This window comes from Hippocampus comes, unplaced genomic scaffold (assembly GCF_001891065.2).
Source record: "Hippocampus comes isolate QL1 unplaced genomic scaffold, H_comes_QL1_v1.1 scaffold12, whole genome shotgun sequence".
Taxonomy (NCBI): Eukaryota; Metazoa; Chordata; class Actinopteri; order Syngnathiformes; family Syngnathidae; genus Hippocampus; species Hippocampus comes.
The window spans coordinates 827,603-844,828 of NW_017805478.1; the positions used below are offsets into that span (position 1 = coordinate 827,603).

The window sequence follows — 17,226 nt, forward strand, 5'->3', positions numbered from 1 at the left end:
AGTTCCTAACTCCCTACACTTTGACAAAGGCACCAAATTATTGTGCTGCCACAAACATGCATCACTGCAGGGAGATGTACGGCCAGTATAGTTGCCAGAATGTTCGGCAGCTCCTCGTTGCTTTCGGCCTCTTGGCAAACTCCCTGCCCAAATTTCTTCTCGTCTTTTCATACATTTTTTTTAGGGACATTCAGTTCTTGATAACATCACTATTGAGCCATATTTCCACCAAATCGATGATGACTGTTTTTCACTGTGTTCCTTGGGATATTTAATGCCTTGGAAATGCTTTTGAGCCCTTCTCCTGATTGACAATGACATCCCTCTGATGCCGTGGGAGACCACGGAAATGACAAGAAAAGCCTACAAGACCAGCTGAACATCATCTGGGATTAATGAGATATTTTAAATGGGAGCGCATGTGTTCCTACTCCAGTTTGATATTGGAGTGAATGTGATTGGTTCATTCCGAACACGGCAACGTCCCCCAGTTTGAAGAGGCTGTGCACACTTGTGCAACCACATTCTTTCATTTCTTTAGATTTACGTTTGTTTGGTTTTTTTTCTCTCTTTTCAATGGAGTTTGACAGGTGAGAGGTCACACCAGTAGTGGCAAAAAAAAGAAATCATCTATTTTGGTATTTGAGGAGGGGTGTGTAGACTTTTTTTTAAATCTCTTGTATGATCTGATAAATGTTGGATTATTTTATGAAAACGGGCCTGTAAATCAAATTTACTGTCACTTACACTTCTGTGTAAAAAAAAAAAGAAAAATGCCTGAGATTATGCATATTTCAGTCGAGTGCTAATTTCTCGCCTCATACTAATGATTTAGTAGTGTCACCATTTTTTGGGGGGGAGGGGGGACTTGGTTGTGGCCTATTAAAGTTGGAATTTAGGTCACACTGAGAAGGAAAATGGGACAGGAACACCCAAGTAATAGTTTACCTCTTAATCTCTTTCATAGGAAAACCATCCGTATCCAATATCCCGTTGTTCTTTCTGTTGGGGGGAAATTGTGTCCGGTGCGAGGAATCATAAAAGCCACATCCACGGGCAGGTGACCAACATTTATTTACCATTATCAACTTTACAATAAAACCAGTAACATCTGTCAACATTAGCAAAATAAAGAACAGAAATCAATCCAATTGTATTTACAGAGACAAAAGCAGATTCAGGCTCACACACGACAGATAAACAACCCTGCCTCATATCAAACCGCAACAGTGAACATAGCAAGCTGAAGTGTTCTTTTTTTTTTTTCATAGTAAGGTAAAAATCAAAACTTGTCTATAGTTTTTTTTTGTTATTTTTTTTAACAAACAAGACATAGCTTCTTTTAAGATGGTTCTCTATAATACACCACAAAATACTTCAAATTTGGGTTAAAATATAGGAATGTAAAAAGTTGCCGAGTCTCTTTTCTGATTTATCTCGTTTTCTGTTTTTTTTTGTTTTTTTTTTTAGCTATTTAACAGTCATTTCAAGTGGTGTTGTCCTAGTTGTTCCTTTTCTAGCTTCTTTATCTTCACAAAGGAGGCATCTTGAGCCGCTGTTTCTTTTTTTTTTTTTTTTTTTTTTTCAAGGTGGGGAAGGGGGCGGCAATTTTTCATCAGTGCAACTGACAGTTTTTTTGTTTTGTTTTTTTAATTCATCAAGGGGGCACTTATACCTCTTTCAAAAGTCAGTATGTAACGCATGACCAAACCATATGTTTGGTAGAGGAAAGCGAGCGGACGCGATGGAGTGGATTGATGATTAAACAAAGTAAATGAGGCCAGAGGTGCGGAGAAGTACCCGTCCCCGGTTTGTCTGTGCCGACTCCCTTGCTCTCATCTTCTGGAGCCAAAAGCTCATCAAGCAGCATCTGAACTCTCGTGACCATCGTAGAGACCACATCTTTCTTCAGAATCTATAGAAAGATTGAATATTTCATGACAAAAGGGAGACAATTTGCAGTTGGAAAAGAAAGGTCTACCTTCTCAGCCAGTTTGGCCTTTGGTTTGTTGTTGTGTACGTAAGCTCGACTGTGGATGGCTCCTCTGACAGACAAGGCGCCTCCACACCGCTGGACCACGTCTCTTAAAGTGTCCTGTTGTGCCTGCCATGCATCAAGAAAATGCCTTGACATCTGCCAAACTGTCACATGTTCTTCAAGACCAAGTAGGGGACAATGTCAGGAGAAGGGGACAACTTTTCAATCTTGCCATAGTAATTGCATACGTTGGTGTGAAAACAGCGTGTTTGTATCTTACCGGTGTGACGAGCAGCTGAGCGGTGAGCACCTGTCTCACATTCCTCTTCTGCAAAATGTTGATCAGACGTAAGACTTTAGAATACATGCTTTAAAAACAGGCCTGTCCTTGTACGTGTGTCTTGCTAAGGCTGAGAATCGATTCAAATTTCTGAAAATTGACTCACTTTACAAGGGACGATTCGATTCGAGTTACGATTCACTTTGATTGCTTTTTGATGCAGTTGAGGATTTCATGTGGTACCAATTTTATTATTTCTACTACTTCTACGATGGCACAAATGCCCCATTACACCCAATTCTACTGGCGCAGAGTCTTGCAAAATACCAAAAGAAAGAAAACTCCACCCATGCGCACAATTACACTGTGCTTGGCGCTAAACTTGCGCTCGGGGCGAAAAAAGTCCCCCTTTCCGTTCATGTTTACATAACCTGTCCTGCTGTGAGTTCTGCATCATCGGGCAGCTGGATACCATCAATCAAACAGACTGCATTCTCAATCTGGTACGTCCACACTTTCAGTCCCTCCTGAAACGTGGGAGGCACGTTGAATAAATCCATACACATTCTGGAAGACTGATTTCATGTCAGTACACATACTTTAAGACACTCATCCATGCTCTTTGTACAGGCTTTGTTGTCTGGTAGCGGAACAAGTAAGTCCACCTTCACACAACAACTCATTGTGGACCAGGAGGAACATACGGCTGCTTGATACTTCCAATCAGCAGGCTTGGCCAACAAGGTGGGGAAAAGATGTGTCCTCCGTCAACCTTTCATCCGCTTGGTGATGTCGTCTCGCCGCCGCGCCGAAAGCCTAAAAAGTCAGTCAAGGTCCAGATGTCGAGCAGGAAGTGACCAAGTGAATCTCGTCTGTCGTCTTGACGAAAAGTGGCACGTCAAAGGAGTCTTTCACATACATGTGTATATATTTACATATACATATATCCATATACATATGTATACATATACACATATATATATAAATATATATATATTTTTTCTTAAATTCTTTCTCTCTCTTTCTTGGAAAAACAGTTCAGCCAGTTCATTGTGAGTTGCACATACAATCACTCCTTCTTTTCAGAGGGGGCGGGGGTCGAGCTGCTCTCCTCTGTGGGTTTCGAGGCCTCAGGGGCTGGAGCAGCTGCCTCCTTGGCCTCCTCCTTGGGGGCGTCCTCTTTGGCAGCCCCCTCCTCCGCTTTCGGGGCCTCGGCCAGGGCCTCCTCCTTCACCTCCTCCTTCTTCTCCTCCGCGGCGGCGGCGGTCGCTCCGTTTTCGGCGGGTTTCTCCTCAGAGGAGGAGGCGGCGGCGGCGGCGGCGGCCGCCGCTGGCTCCTCCTTGACCGCCTCGTTCTTCTTGCTCTTCTTCAGGTTCAGCTTGAAGTTGAAGGACTTTTTCAGTGAGAACTTCTTCTTCTTCTTCTTTGGGGTCTCCTTGGTCGCAGCATCGGTGGCGGCAGCAGCTGCGGCCTCGCCTTCGGGTTTGGCCGCCTCGCCATCGGCGGCGGCGGCGGCGGCGGGGGCGGGCTCGATGGCGTCGCCCTCCGCGCTGGCTTCGGGCTCCTTGGCGGCCTCGGCCGAGCCATTGGTCGCGGCAGCGTCCCCGTCGGGCTTTGTGGAGACGTCACCATTGGTCTTAACGTGTCCGTTCTCCTGCAAAAGAAAAATATTTCATGAATCATCTCTTTGTGAAAAATAAATGACTAATCCAAAATTGACAACCTCGGGTAAAAAACAAAAAACCCGCCATATGTGGTCACATTCCAATCACTTTTGATCATAATTTCTCATTATTTGGCAGGGCATCGTCGTGCTCATCAATTAGCGTCGTCTGGCTGAGGCGACGCCTTGCAGCTCCGCGGTGAGCTGATAGGCGGCGGTAGAGCCACGCTGACGGCTCGGGGTACCAGACAGCCCCAACAAAGACGCAACTGGAGAGACAAGCCTTCACTTGTGGGTGACTATCGTGAAAACCCCACAAATGAACATCCATTTTTTTTTTTTATTATTAGTGATGGCACAGCGTAAGATTAAATCCAAAATAGCTGTTAAATCCCCTCAATAACCGGTCGATTAATACCGAATGTGAAAGGTGCAATTGGTACAATGGAGACAGCGGTCTTACTTAAAACAAGGGGTGCCGACGTGCGCGCAAGACGCCCCCTCCCCCTCTTTCTCTTTTGCACCTTTTAGATGAAACGTGCCCCAAATGCACTTTTTTACGACTCCATCTTGAGATTCGTTGTCGATGAGCGAGGATGCTGAAAGCCACACCTGACTCCCCCTCAGAAAAAAAATCAAATAAAATAAAATCCTGCTCGGTTTCGCGCCTCTAGGTCAACTTTGAAGCGAGTTCACATGTGTAAAAACCAATGTGGAGCTTTGAATTACCTGGCCGTTGGTTTTGACAGCCGCAGCATCAGCGGCGGCGGCGTTCGCCTCCACGGCCACCTCTCCCTTGGATGACTGAGATCCCATTGTCTTCTTTGTCTGCCTCTTTCCAAAGCAAATGAAAAAGAAAAACGAAAAAAGAGTGGCCCGAAGTTAATCCAACCCCAGGTCGAGTGGCGTATCCAGCGGTGAAACGGCGAAAAGTGTAATTTGGGGGCGAATGGTGATGATTTTCTGACGATTCCAAGTCCGTCTCGCTCGTACTCGTCACTCCGGCGCAGAGAGAGCCTCTAAACTCATCGGCGCTTGAACGCAACGCTTCAACATACAACAGGTTCGGGGCGACACCCGGTGGGCGGGGTTTGTGGTAGCTTCAACCAATCGACGCCCTGTCTGGAGGAAAATCGACAAAGGCTTTGGCCAATCACCGCCCGCTGCCTGGCATTGGGACCCCAGCGGTGAATTAAATCAACTCAACTCATTTCTCTATCGTTCTATATTCAAGTTAAAGGCAGAAAATCCATGCAGAAAAGTTCTTCGGTCATACAGCTACAATTACATTTTATTTACCCTCAAATCTGTTCGTAGGGGGTTTTGTAATAAACTCAGAGTGGAAAAAGTACCGGCAAAGATACAAATTCTGCCCTGTAAGAAACACAACTTGTATTTCATTTCAGAAAAAAAAACCCCTTTGGGCTAAAACACGTAACCTTTAAATGACTTCGACACATGACTTTGGTGAGTCACGAAGGACTTTTCTTACTTAATTACACACACATGCGCGCGCACACATGCGCCACCGTTTGCAGTTTCACTCTGACTCATCCTCAAAGAAGAAGGGGATTCTTTCTGTTGCGCCACTTTCGTTTTTTACTTTTGTCAAACATTGACGATGATGCTGATGCACACACACTTACACACTTGTCACAACATTAGCCACTCCTTATTTTTGCGGCTCTCCTCTGCAACGAAAAAAAGGCCGACGTTGACAGACTAATATACACACACAACCGGCCAAATCCAAATAGGTTGTCCACCAATGTGCCGACTGTTGCATGCTTTGTCAGATGCTTTCTCTTAATTTTGTGTGCTGTGTTGAAACGTCCAACTGCAATTTCAAAGCCATTTCTGATGGCATGCATGATTATTGTAATACATGACACCACACGTCGCCGGAAGTCAGATGCATGACGTACTTGCAATGAATGAGGTGGTTTTTTTTTCGGGATTTGTGCTGCTTGCACTGCAGTCATAGCATCGCAACAGCGAATCGTCCTATCGAACAATGGTGAATGGCAAATCAATCGATTGTATTCTCTTGTTCAATGTCGACCTATATTTTTCGGGTTCGAGAACAAGATGAGCATTTGGACGACCGGTTTATCACGTTGCGTCCTCATGGCTGCATGACTAGATTCGTTGTTCATTTCTGCTGGTCAACAACATACCAGAAACACAAAAAAAAAAAAAAAAAAAAAACAAGTCAATGGGATGATCATGCACATTCCACCTGATCGTTTTCTCCCATGCACATTTCTCGCAACGGCTGTTAAAGCTGCAAATCTCAATTAAGGGAAGAAAAGAGTCTCAGTGTTCGATGTGACAAATTGATCTTGGCTGCATCCAATCAGTCAAATTGATTTTGCAAGACTTGGGAACATCGGGAACACATGCTGGCTGCCCGAATCTCCCGAATGACTTGTGGGTTAAGGCCCGACATGTTGATGTGCTTGTGCCAATCATTGTAAGGACAATAAAGATGAAATTGAGGAGCGTAACGGAAAGACAGAAGTCTTAACAAGAACCTCTACCGCAACCAAACGGTGTGCATCAGATTAATGGCGCAAAGAGGATGCCGTCTTTCTGCCCTTTACTGTTCCATTTGTCTGCAGAAATGTTCATCAGGAAGGAATCTCTAGATACTGGCATGAAAAAAGTGGGTAGATCTTGGGAAATGTGCGAGATGTGCCGACGACAGGGCCGTAATCAACAACACAAAACAAGGGACGAGGAAGATGAGGTGAAATGGGAATGGAAATAAAATGCTTTCGAAAACACAAGCAGAGAGCCGTTGAACATCACATTAGGAAATGAGATGCCTGGAAAAAAAAATGGAGCACTTTGAGCATGTAGCAAGCAGATGGAGGATTCTTGACAGAATTTAGAATTTGGATGGCAATGGGCCAATCTGCGTCATTGGACAAAGATGCGAAGGATGACATTGGAATGAGGTGAACGAATCAAAGGATATTGCAGGAAGTGGCAGAGGAAGGAGAACTTCTGAAACGGAAAAAGGACTAATAGAGGACCTGCCCATTAAGGCAGAGCACTAATGAAGTAAGAAAAAATACGAGCAGCTTCCGCAACTTGTTTTGTTGCATGTGGTTAATAGTCGTTGAATGGGCTCATAACACCCACAAAGTGACCAAGCCATCAATTGGTTCTCCATATTGTTTGTCCAATTGGGTTTAGACACTTTTACAGTGCAATTCAATGGTGTTTGGAAAAACCTTTCTGGGAAAATAAAGCCAGTTAATGTGACCCGTGACACCTCCACATCCAGAAATCATTGCAGGGCTATTCCATGCCATAACAACGAGGCACTCTAAAGCCATTTCAAAGCCCATGTCCACACGCAGGCTGTCATGTCAGACACCTTGCCGTTCCACCTTTTTTCCGTGGCGTTCACGCACTCATGGCCATCAATGAGGCACTCTAAAGTGGCCATGCCAATGGATTATCAGATGGAAAAATGCATTTTTGGGGTGGATGCATAGCTAGCTAGCAACCTGAATGCCCACCACACCCCATCAAGTGCTGATTCGTAAGAAGGCGCTCAAGCTCTTGTGTAGCGGGGGAGCGACATCTCATGCTGGACTACATGATACACACGTGTATCAAGAAGCAAATCTGTGAATTCACTCCACAGGATCGTCAGATCAAGAGTCCGGTGGTGAGAGGATGCATCTTTCTCACCCGTTTTGCATGTTTCATAAGTGTTGCTGTGAGTCAAGATGAACTAATTCCACAGCTGCCCCCACAACCTTGACCAAGTGGTGTCGCCATGACAACACAAGGAACCAGATCTTCAGGAAGAATAACTTATTCGAGCGTTGCGGTCAGGCCAATCTGGAGTCCTACCCGAGAGTTCTATGTCAACCCTCGCTGTCCTTTTCCAGACCACCGCGGGCTCCTTGACGTGCTACTCTGCTTCTCGCATCGCAGTCACACCCAGGGGACGACCTTTTCTCACGCACATATCACGCTGTATCGGTCTGGTTGGCCTTTTCCGTGTCATCATAATGTCTCCACTGTGTGCTGTGGAATGCCCAGCACGCAGGCGCTCGGGTCTCCTCGAGCCGTCTTCTCCTGTGAATGGGCTTCTTCAGCTCGCCTGAGGTAACATCATGCTTAACTTTGGCAGGGGGAGAAACATCAAGCGCTCCTTTCTTCTCCTTCTTTGAAAAAAAACACAAACAAAAAGACATGCGCTTCGTGGTGGTGATGACGACTACGTCGTGACGAGGCCGGCCATCCTCTTGCTGTGCGCTTGCGTGTGCATTTGCACATGTGCGTCTGTGTGCTATGGGCATATAAGGGAAGCATTGTCATGGGACGACCGTGGAGTGTCGAGAGAGGAGAAGGGGGGCGGGGGTATGGCACAAAGAGAAATCCTTCACACATGGATCACACATAATGCACACACACATACATACAAAGCAAGGAGGGCATCAGCTGTGACAGAGTTCAGAGAGTCGGACTGAAGGGCGGAAGAAATACGGAGTCGGGGGTTGGGTGATGGAGCCCAGAAGACCGTAGATGGAAAGAATGAGGTGCTGGAGAAGAAAAAGAAAACACTTATGATGCTTCATGCTGACTCCCGAGTGGCAATGAGCGAATGGTGCAAAGAGATGCGATCAGTTAACCGCAAACTCACACTTACTAAAAGTGTTGGTATGCTCATATGAAAAAAAACAAAAAAAAAAAACAAATGGTGTGACAATGACAGGAAGTTGTTTTTTTTTCCTTCCACAACATCCTCCTCATGCCGTTTTTGGTGTTCACCACCTTTACTTTGAACCGGTGAAGTGTGTCATGAGACGGTGCTGCCCACTGTTTGATTGGTCGACAATATTCTCACGTGCGATGTACGCCATGATAACCCCGCCCCCTGGCGTAGTTGATGTCAGAGTCTGGCCCAACAAATAATTGGGGCCCGCTTAAGCACCGGAGCGAGAGCTGGAGCCAGTGTCGGTGGTGAAAAAAAAAAAATAACCAGTGCTAACCTGGGGACTGGCCCGGGACTAGCGATAGCACAAGCGCGGCGGAAAAGGACCAACAGTCAGAGCTTGAATCCAAGTGTCAGATGAGTTTTGCAATTTCAGGTGCCCACTTCTTACTTGAATGACTCAATTTGAGTCCACAGGATCCTCCTCTGACATCTAATTGAACTCATCAGTCTGTTACTTTCTCCATCGCTTGTTGACACCTCGTTACACCGTGTTCCACCTCGGGTTCTCCTCCAAATTGTCCGTGACCTTTCACCCCGTCTTCCCCCACTTTGCTTTGATCGCAAGCTGGATGTTTTCAGCCCGGGGCTTGTCCCGCAACCAGGAATGCCTTCGTTTTGGTCAAGAAATGCTGGAGCCTGTCTCTACCTGTGCCCTGCGTTTGATGCCGTGACCTCCATAAATCATTTTCACATCAAGACGATGTCATACTTTTGACGTTCTTAGCCTCTCCTTGCGGGGGGAGCTGTCAATGAGCCTTTGTGTGCATATTCACGGATGTCTGGATTGCATACTACGGGTGAACTCAGTCTCCCAAAGGGGCCCATTGTTCTGCGCCTCATCTCGCTATGGATGAGCATCACAACTGGGGCGGGTAGGGGGGGGGTGGCCCAAGAAAGGGAAGCGAAGACGAAGAGCCACTGAGGAGACAAAGGATTATGGGTATTCAAATAAAAACTAAGCGAGAAGGGGGCCTGTAGATGCCGTCATCCTCAAGAAAGCAGGAATGTCATGATCAGAGGATGAAGTTCATTATTTTAGTAGGGGGGGGGGCAGTTCTGGCCCAGTTTTTGGCCCAGGTTCTAAACCGAATTTTAACCAAAGCCACACATGCTGTGGTCAATCTCGGCAATAGATCCCATATGGCTTCACGGCGGACTTGACAGATGTCAGCGGTGGACAGAAGCAGGAAAAATAATCACGACTACGGCGCTCTGATCTGCCCCGGCGGCCTGGGGTCAAGAGGTCAGGGAGTTTGTGGTGAACAACAAAAGCAGGAAGCGCAAAAGTGCGATGTTTTAGTTGTCCTCGCAAATCCAAGGTAACTGGGTCACATTAACATCTTGTTTGAGGAAGACACTGAAAATCATTTTCATTGCAAATGAGGGAGCAATCGCTTGGAGTTGCTCACCTTTCATTCAAGTTCGAGGGATTACCGATAAGTAGTCAGCAGACAGATAAATATTTGGGATTTGGCGATGACCGGTTCTTGAACCACCACCATCATTTCATGATGAGCGCCAGTGGCGGTAATTGTGGTATTGTCTGATTTTGCTCTTTTGTCCACTTCCTCTTTCTTTATCACAGCGGGCGGGGGGAGGGGAGCGCTTGTATGTCAGAGTGCACTTTTACAGTGCGATGCGGGGTTTCCCGAATGTTTCATTTCAAGAGCCAGATTACATTTTGCGGTTCCTCTTCAGGAAATGTCTCCAGTTGACCGTGCGCTGCCGGAACAGTGACACATAATAAACGAGCACAACAGAGATTAAATAAAAGACAAACAACGTTCCTGTCACCAGAAAATATTCTTGATTGGCAAACCAACAACAGGTCAAAGAGCTAAATCGTCCACGAAAGCGAACCAGTTTGGGGAACGCCAGTGCAACGCGACCTTAGCTTCGACAGCCATCGACGAATATTCAGCTCCATTAAAAAGAGAGCAAAAGAAGAGGGGCCACGCAAAAAAAAAAAAAAAAAGACTAATTACAGTCTATGGCTACTGTAAACACTCATATATCCCCCCCACCCCCCACGCACACACACACACACACACACACACCCTCATCACCACACGCACACACATACCCCAGGCACATTCACTACTAGAAATGGTGTCAGTCCAGTATAAATCCCTTTTGACTTATGAGCATGCCTTTGACCTTATTGCCATGACAACGGTGTCTACAGCATAATAACATTGTGGCAACGTTGACAGGCTATGACACAACATCGCAGACGCTCATTGTGCGAAATGCCGCTCGGGTTTTCAATTTCTTTCGTTCTCCTGCCTGTCGTGCTTCAGGTGCTTTTTTTTTCTTTATCTCTACCCCCCCCCCCCACACACCCCTCTTTCCTTCATGTGACCTGAATTTGTGTGTGTGTATGCGTTTGTGTGTTTGAATAATGTGTGTAAGAGAATTTAGCGAGATGGAAAGGTCTTGGAGCAAGAGAGAGGAAAAGCATTTTTTGCAGTTGCTTTCAAAACAAGAGTGATAAAAAGGTAGGTCAGGGCTCATTGCTGAGCATGTGCGCACGCGCTAACAGTGCCTTTTCGCGCGTGTGTGTGTGTGTGTGTGGGGGGGGTGTGTGTGCGTGTGTGTGTTTCACCTCTGTGTACACCCACGCAAGAATCCTAAAATAAATGCTTCTCCTTTCATACATGTGAGCACATTCAGCAGTGCCGAACAACACATCCACCCCCTCCCCTTCCTCTTCTTCCTCCCCCTCATCTCCCCTCCACTTTCAAAAATGTCAAAGGGACGGCGATGGATGGCAAATTAGGAGAAATGGAAACTGAAGACAATGAATACGGATTCGATGATTTGAGCGGAGGAAGGGAAGAGGAAGTACAAAAGGGAATTGAAAGAATTAAGTGCTTTTGCAGGGGGATTTTTATTGACTGTCATTAGTGTTCACGGGCATCAACGTTATCACCGCCATCAACATGAACGCCACACACTTAATGAGACGCAGTTTTCGCCCCATTTTTATGCATTTGCTGAACAGTTCGTGGTAGCGCAAACTCCAATCAGGAATGGCGTCTCCTGACTGACAGTGAGCTCGACTGTGATTCGCGTTAACTTTCCCCATCACTGATGAATTAAATGCTTTCGTTGTGGCTCGTTAGCGTTCACGGTCATCAACGTTATCACCGCGATCAACATGAACGCCACACACTTAATGAGACTCAGTTTTCGCCCCATTTTTATGCATTTGCTGAACAGTTCGCGGTAGCGCAAACTCCAATCAGGAATGGCGTTTCCTGACATGACAGTGAGCTCCACTGTGATTCGCGTTAACTTTCCCATCCATCACTGATGAATTAAATGCTTTCGTTGTGGCTCTACAAATTTATGACTGACTATAAGCGTGTTAGCTAAGTGTGCTCAATTCTTTCAGGTGAGCTGAAAAACACAGCTAAATCTTTTTTCCACCGGTCCCCCCCCCCATAGCTGAAAATACTAATTCCCTGTGTATTATGTATCTTAAGAGACTTGCCGTGTTTATTTGGAAATGCTTCATCGTTAAGTACTGGAAAGAAGGAAAGAAGCTTAGTGAATTACGGCATCTCGCAGCTCTCCTGCCTATTTTCATCCAGACGGAAGAGTCGATGCACAAGTGTCCTTTTCCAAAAATCCAAATGCACCGGCGGGATTGTTTCAATGGAAAACCCACGTCCCATTTGAGCGGGCGGCCTGAATTCCACCTGATGAGTTCGCTTCCCTCACCCCGTTGCATGTCGCGGCTCATTCAGCACTCGCGAGTGCCCGCTTGACAAAATATGGAGTATGAGGCATAGACGGACGGACGCGGGTGAGTCAGAGGAGAGGGGAGAAATGCTGATGAATGGCTCGCTGGCCCACTGACCCACTGGTGTTTGTGGCCGCGTGGCCGGTGGCTCCGCGTGGCCTCGTGAAACAGACACAGCTTCGTACTTACACACCCAAATTAAAAAGGCCTTTTCACTGGACTTAGAATTCCCCTTACGCCGCGAACAAGCGAAAGGGCTTTTAATATCCGCTTATCGGAGGGACTTGAAGCCGCGGTTACTCATTCACCATTGTATTTCTCCTCGGCCACCGCTACCAGATGATTTAAGCACGGGAAACCACACACGCTGCTGCCATTTCTGCTAATCAGAGGCCGGTGTTAGTACAGGTCATGAAACGGAGGAAGCCATGTCTGTATAGGAAGCTTGAAAGTGCTTTCGCTGCTACTTTTTGTCCACGCCGAGTTTCTAAATCTGGGAAATGTATTTCGGGAAAATCCTTTGACACGATTGAGAAACTGGTTTCCATATTGAAACCGAAACGGTCAAAGATCATCGCAAGTTCCTCAATCTTTTGTAATCATTGTATTTTGGTGAGGGTTACTTTTCACAATATCCTTACATTTGTAGGCCACAATATTACGTAAGCCTGCAACCATTGAGTTCATGACTAATGTATTGAAAAATTTGATCAATTGAACAGCACTCAGTGGAGCACAAACCTCAGCCAAGGTTTAGAATTGAACTCAAGTTCAAAATGAAACACGTCGTCTGTCTCTATGATGTCTTTCGAATGTGGAAAATGAGAAAACAAACTCCTCAAACAGGAATTAAAACAACACATTTGGCCTTTGCGCCTGGTCGAGTTCATTTTAATTCAATCTTTATTTATCCAGCTAAGGCAATTGAGAACTTCTCGCTCGCAATGCCAACCTGGTAGCAGACAACACAGTAAAACAAAACAAAGCAAAAAAAAAAAAAAAAAGGAAAACAAACACACACAGCGAAGATGGCAAACTGCGATATAGTTACGCCGTACTCAACATTACGTACAGCGCAATGGTAAAAAGTGAACGTATCCATTCGCACCATCAGCGAGTTATTCATTTAGCAATATTTACATTACCCCCCCAAAAAAAAAAAACAAAACTACAAATTCTCAACAAACTCCAAATAACGTATGTGCAAAAATCTATCTGAATTATGATGAAAGCTCAACTAGCTTGAAAGGGATCCCTCCCCAGAATACGTGAAAGCCCGGCATCCAAGCGCATCATGCTCATCGTCACCCAAATCAGAGTCGCACAAGCCGCGGGCAGGTGATTTTCGAGGAACGCTGTTGAATTTGCATCGCCATTTTGTGTTGCGTGCATTCTGCATGGCGGCATAGAGTATTGAGGGGACAAGAAGAGAAAGGGCACTAAATGGACCTTGCTCAAATACTGCCTTGCTCAGCCTGGAAAGCCACTGTGGCTGGGCTAGCGTTGGCATCATCGGCAATAAACACGCACACGCGTAAACATTGGTTGTGTCCTCCCAGCACACCCTCTGGGCTGGCACATGGAGCGGGGAGGGGAGGGGGGCAGTGGGGGAGTGCGTATGCCCAAGGATGAGGCTGAAAAGAGAGCAGAATGTGGCAATGGCAAGATGGCCGCACGGCTCTGCCTGCCGTTGAGCGTTGCTTTTAAAATGGAATCTATTTGGCTCAAAACAACACCTAAATGTACCACACGGAATAATTCCGCTGCGGAAAATAAGCACCTTTCAAAGACAGATGGTGGCAAAATCTCAAAATGATTCCTTGGTGGCTGTTTTTTTTTTTTTTTGTCATCTCTTTTTGAGAAGGGAAGCGGGCGTATCGCTACAGGCGTGTTATTATACAAATTACAGTAAACGGGATTGATAGGCAGACAGCGAGATGTGTTGGGAGTCAGCAAAGGCAGAGCAAAGAGAAAAGGGGTGGGGGGGGTGCCTTGTGTGTGTGTGTGTGTTGACCTAATTCCATGCAAATGGCTGCTCGAGTGGCAGACACAAACGTTGGCGCTCCACTGTACGTTGTAATGCTGGAGTCTGGGAGTTTTATGCCGCACACGCATATAGTGTCTGATTGTCCTATGATGGTTTGTTTAAAATGTACGGACCCCGTTAACAGGGGGAAGGGGGAGGAGTTTCGTCGAGACAAATGAAGAAATTGCAGCTCTCACTTTGAACGCGACCATGACAAGTAGAGCGCAGGTTGCCCAAAAAAGCAGAGCAGTCCCAAATTTGGATCCGTGTCCAATTGTACAACTTCAAAGATACTCACTGACTCTGTGGCCAGGAATTCGGTCATTAAGATTCATGCATTATTCACTTTAATGAAGGATGATCTCAAAATGGATCCACACCTCATGTGAGGGCTGGCCACCAAAATTGAGAGCGCTCTTACATGATGCTTGGGCGACAGTGGGCCCCACAAAAAAAAAAAAAAATTAATAAAAAGTTGCCGTTGCACTCGAACAAGCGCGGTGGAAAAGGGGCCAATTATCATGTTTTTTGCTGTTCCTTGTCCCTGTCAACTCATCCGGTTGACGCTTCCGCCTGTTCTCGTCAGCCCCCGTTCCTCGTTGTCAATCAATCAGCTCCCTCCGGCCACTTGTGTCTTGTCCAGGTGATGCTTCGTTGGCTCGTCAGTTTGTTTGTATTTAGTTCTCTCACTGTGTCAGCTCATTGTTGTTGTTGTTGTTGCTGTCATATGCGGTCATGTTTACCCTGTTGGCTTTACTTTTGGGTTTTTTTTTGGGGGGGGGCGGGGGAATCTTCCTTGTTTGTTTGTGGAGTGATTTAATTCATTTAGCAAAGGTTTTGATTCCATCCAGCATTCCTGTGTGCACCACTGTGCATTTTTGAACATTCTTAACAGTCAAAAAAGTCGAAAAACAAAAACACTCTGCCTTCATGTCTTAAGTGACAATGCGTATTGTTGATGGAAAGTGGAGCACAACCAAAGAAAAGGACACGTGAATTGGAGTTAACTGTGATGTCGGTAGCTCGCGAGGGGGGGGCTTGTTGCGTTTTATTCATAGAATATTTTTTGTGTTAGTGCACACTGCACCCTGAGCATCCTATCAGTCTCACTTTCCCAAAAAATCTTTCAAAAATAAAATAAGAAAGCGGGTCACCTTTAACCTACGATGCCGCGTGACCTGCATCGCCGGAAGTTGTTAGCGCTCAGCTGTCTGGAATTGCAACTTGCAATCAGAGCTGTTGCATTGTATCTCTCATTGCTATTCTTATTCTCACTCAGCGTTTGTTTTATGTCCGATTCACCGAGCGCACGGGCAACTAATGGGAATCTGGAGTGCCGGGAGAAGCGCTTGAAAACGCGACACGTGAGAGCGACGATCGTGAACGCGTTGCAAAAGTGAGTCCCATGCTTCCGCGTCAAGTCTCAACGAAGGTAGGCAGTGATTTGCTTTTTCACAAACTTTTGTGTCGACTTTATTTTTTTTTTTTGTTCATCATCTGGGCCGTTATGGTGATTGCTCAACGGGGCATGCGTGCGTAAGCGCGCGTTGGGCACCCCTGTTTTGGGCAAATTAAGATCCCCATGTTCCTGAAGCTTAGTTCAACTTGTTGGATTCTATGAACTTAGTTTGTTTTTTTCGTTTTACTGTGTGCAAATTCTTCTCCGAGCATTCATGTATGTATGCATGCCATCCCTTTTGAGATGGTAAAAAAGCTTCACCGGAATGTCCTCGCTTCCGTATTAAATTGACTCGGACTCCAAATGCTTGTCGTTTTCTCCCCCAACGTGTTTGCACAGCGTGAAGAGATCGCATTTATATGCTGCCACCAAGGCCTGATTAGCATTTCGGAAATCTTTCGTCCAACTCAGGAATGATGGGAATTCAGCGCTTGGCTCGATCTGGCCACGCGATCACCCTTTACACGCCGCCCCCTCGCCCTCTCCATCACCATCAGCGAGTAGAACTTTGTTTCTCTTCTGACGGCTCGTGGAATCGCATACACGAGAGACGATTTGAGTGTCCGTTTTCACATCGTCTCGTTTAAAATACAAACACACACTTTGTGACTCTTATCTTCTTGCCTCAACTGCCCAATCAGCTCAAAATCCCCCCCCCTCCCCCCCGGCACCACCGATATCATGACTCATCATTCACTAACACAAGCGTCGGCGCGAGCGCGCACGCACACCGGCACAAACAGCTCGTGTCCCTTAATGTCATTATGGCACCCACTGGTTCAAATTACACTTAATCAATAGGTCTTGTTTATCTGGCGGTGGCTTGTGTGCACATCGCCTGGCGTTATCTCTGCTGCCTCCGTGCTTCTCTATCTAACCTCATGTGCGGCCAGCAGCAGCGAGCTCTTGTAGATGCTCCAACCCCACGGGGGTGGGGGGGGCAGCAACATCAGGGAAGGTATGGCTATTAGGATCTGATAACCTAATTGACTCCCTGATGGTCTCAATGAAAACTCCATGCTGATGCGGCTCAGAGTCTCCCGAGCGGCGCGCAACAATGAAGAGAATGTTAATGAATCTTTTTTTTTTTTTTTGCGGTGTGGTGGTGGGCAGCAGCGAGCTCTTGTAGATGCTCCAACCCCACGGGGGTGGGGGGGGCAGCAACATCAGGGAAGGTATGGCTATTAGGATCTGATAACCTAATTGACTCCCTGATGGTCTCAATGAAAACTCCATGCTGATGCGGCTCAGAGTCTCCCGAGCGGCGCGCAACAATGAAGAGAATGTTAATGAATCTTTTTTTTTTTTTTTGGGGTGTGGTGGTGGGGGGG

The 17,226-nt window shown here is 46.3% G+C and overlaps 2 protein-coding genes and 1 long non-coding RNA gene across 3 annotated transcripts; 1 reads left to right on the forward strand and 2 right to left on the reverse strand.

Annotated features, from left to right (window-relative positions):
- Positions 1–1,458: 1,458 nt before the first annotated feature.
- On the forward strand, positions 1,459–3,174 carry LOC109519226 (uncharacterized). Its single transcript, XR_002168904.1, has 2 exons — positions 1,459–1,589; positions 3,003–3,174. It is a non-coding gene; the product is annotated as an uncharacterized LOC109519226 (long non-coding RNA).
- Positions 1,645–2,992, reverse strand: LOC109519224 (protein odr-4 homolog). Its single transcript, XM_019875634.1, has 5 exons — positions 2,858–2,992; positions 2,690–2,785; positions 2,259–2,306; positions 1,982–2,104; positions 1,645–1,915 (listed from the first exon to the last, which is right to left on the reverse strand). The coding sequence occupies exons 1-5, from the start codon at positions 2,939–2,941 to the stop codon at positions 1,688–1,690; spliced, it is 579 nt and encodes a 192-aa protein (XP_019731193.1). The 5' UTR covers positions 2,942–2,992; the 3' UTR covers positions 1,645–1,687.
- Positions 2,999–4,962, reverse strand: marcksl1b (MARCKS-like 1b). Its single transcript, XM_019875633.1, has 2 exons — positions 4,651–4,962; positions 2,999–3,912 (listed from the first exon to the last, which is right to left on the reverse strand). Exons 1-2 carry the CDS (start codon positions 4,735–4,737, stop codon positions 3,328–3,330), a joined length of 672 nt encoding a protein of 223 aa, XP_019731192.1. The 5' UTR covers positions 4,738–4,962; the 3' UTR covers positions 2,999–3,327.
- Positions 4,963–17,226: the final 12,264 nt, after the last annotated feature.

What these genes read in the sequence shown, in the direction of transcription:
- LOC109519224 (XM_019875634.1), bottom strand. Translation starts at nt 2,941, where the DNA reads ATGAGTTGTTGTGTGAAGGTGGACTTACTTGTTCCGCTACCAGACAAC. An exon ending in CAGAACTCACAGCAGGACAG is followed by an intron (nt 2,307 to 2,689) that starts GTTATGTAAACA and finishes AACATTTTGCAG; the next exon opens with AAGAGGAATGTGAGACAGGT. An exon ending in AGGCCAAACTGGCTGAGAAG is followed by an intron (nt 1,916 to 1,981) that starts GTAGACCTTTCT and finishes ATCTTTCTATAG; the next exon opens with ATTCTGAAGAAAGATGTGGT.
- marcksl1b (XM_019875633.1), bottom strand. Translation starts at nt 4,737, where the DNA reads ATGGGATCTCAGTCATCCAAGGGAGAGGTGGCCGTGGAGGCGAACGCC. An exon ending in CTGTCAAAACCAACGGCCAG is followed by an intron (nt 3,913 to 4,650) that starts GTAATTCAAAGC and finishes TTTCTTTTGCAG; the next exon opens with GAGAACGGACACGTTAAGAC.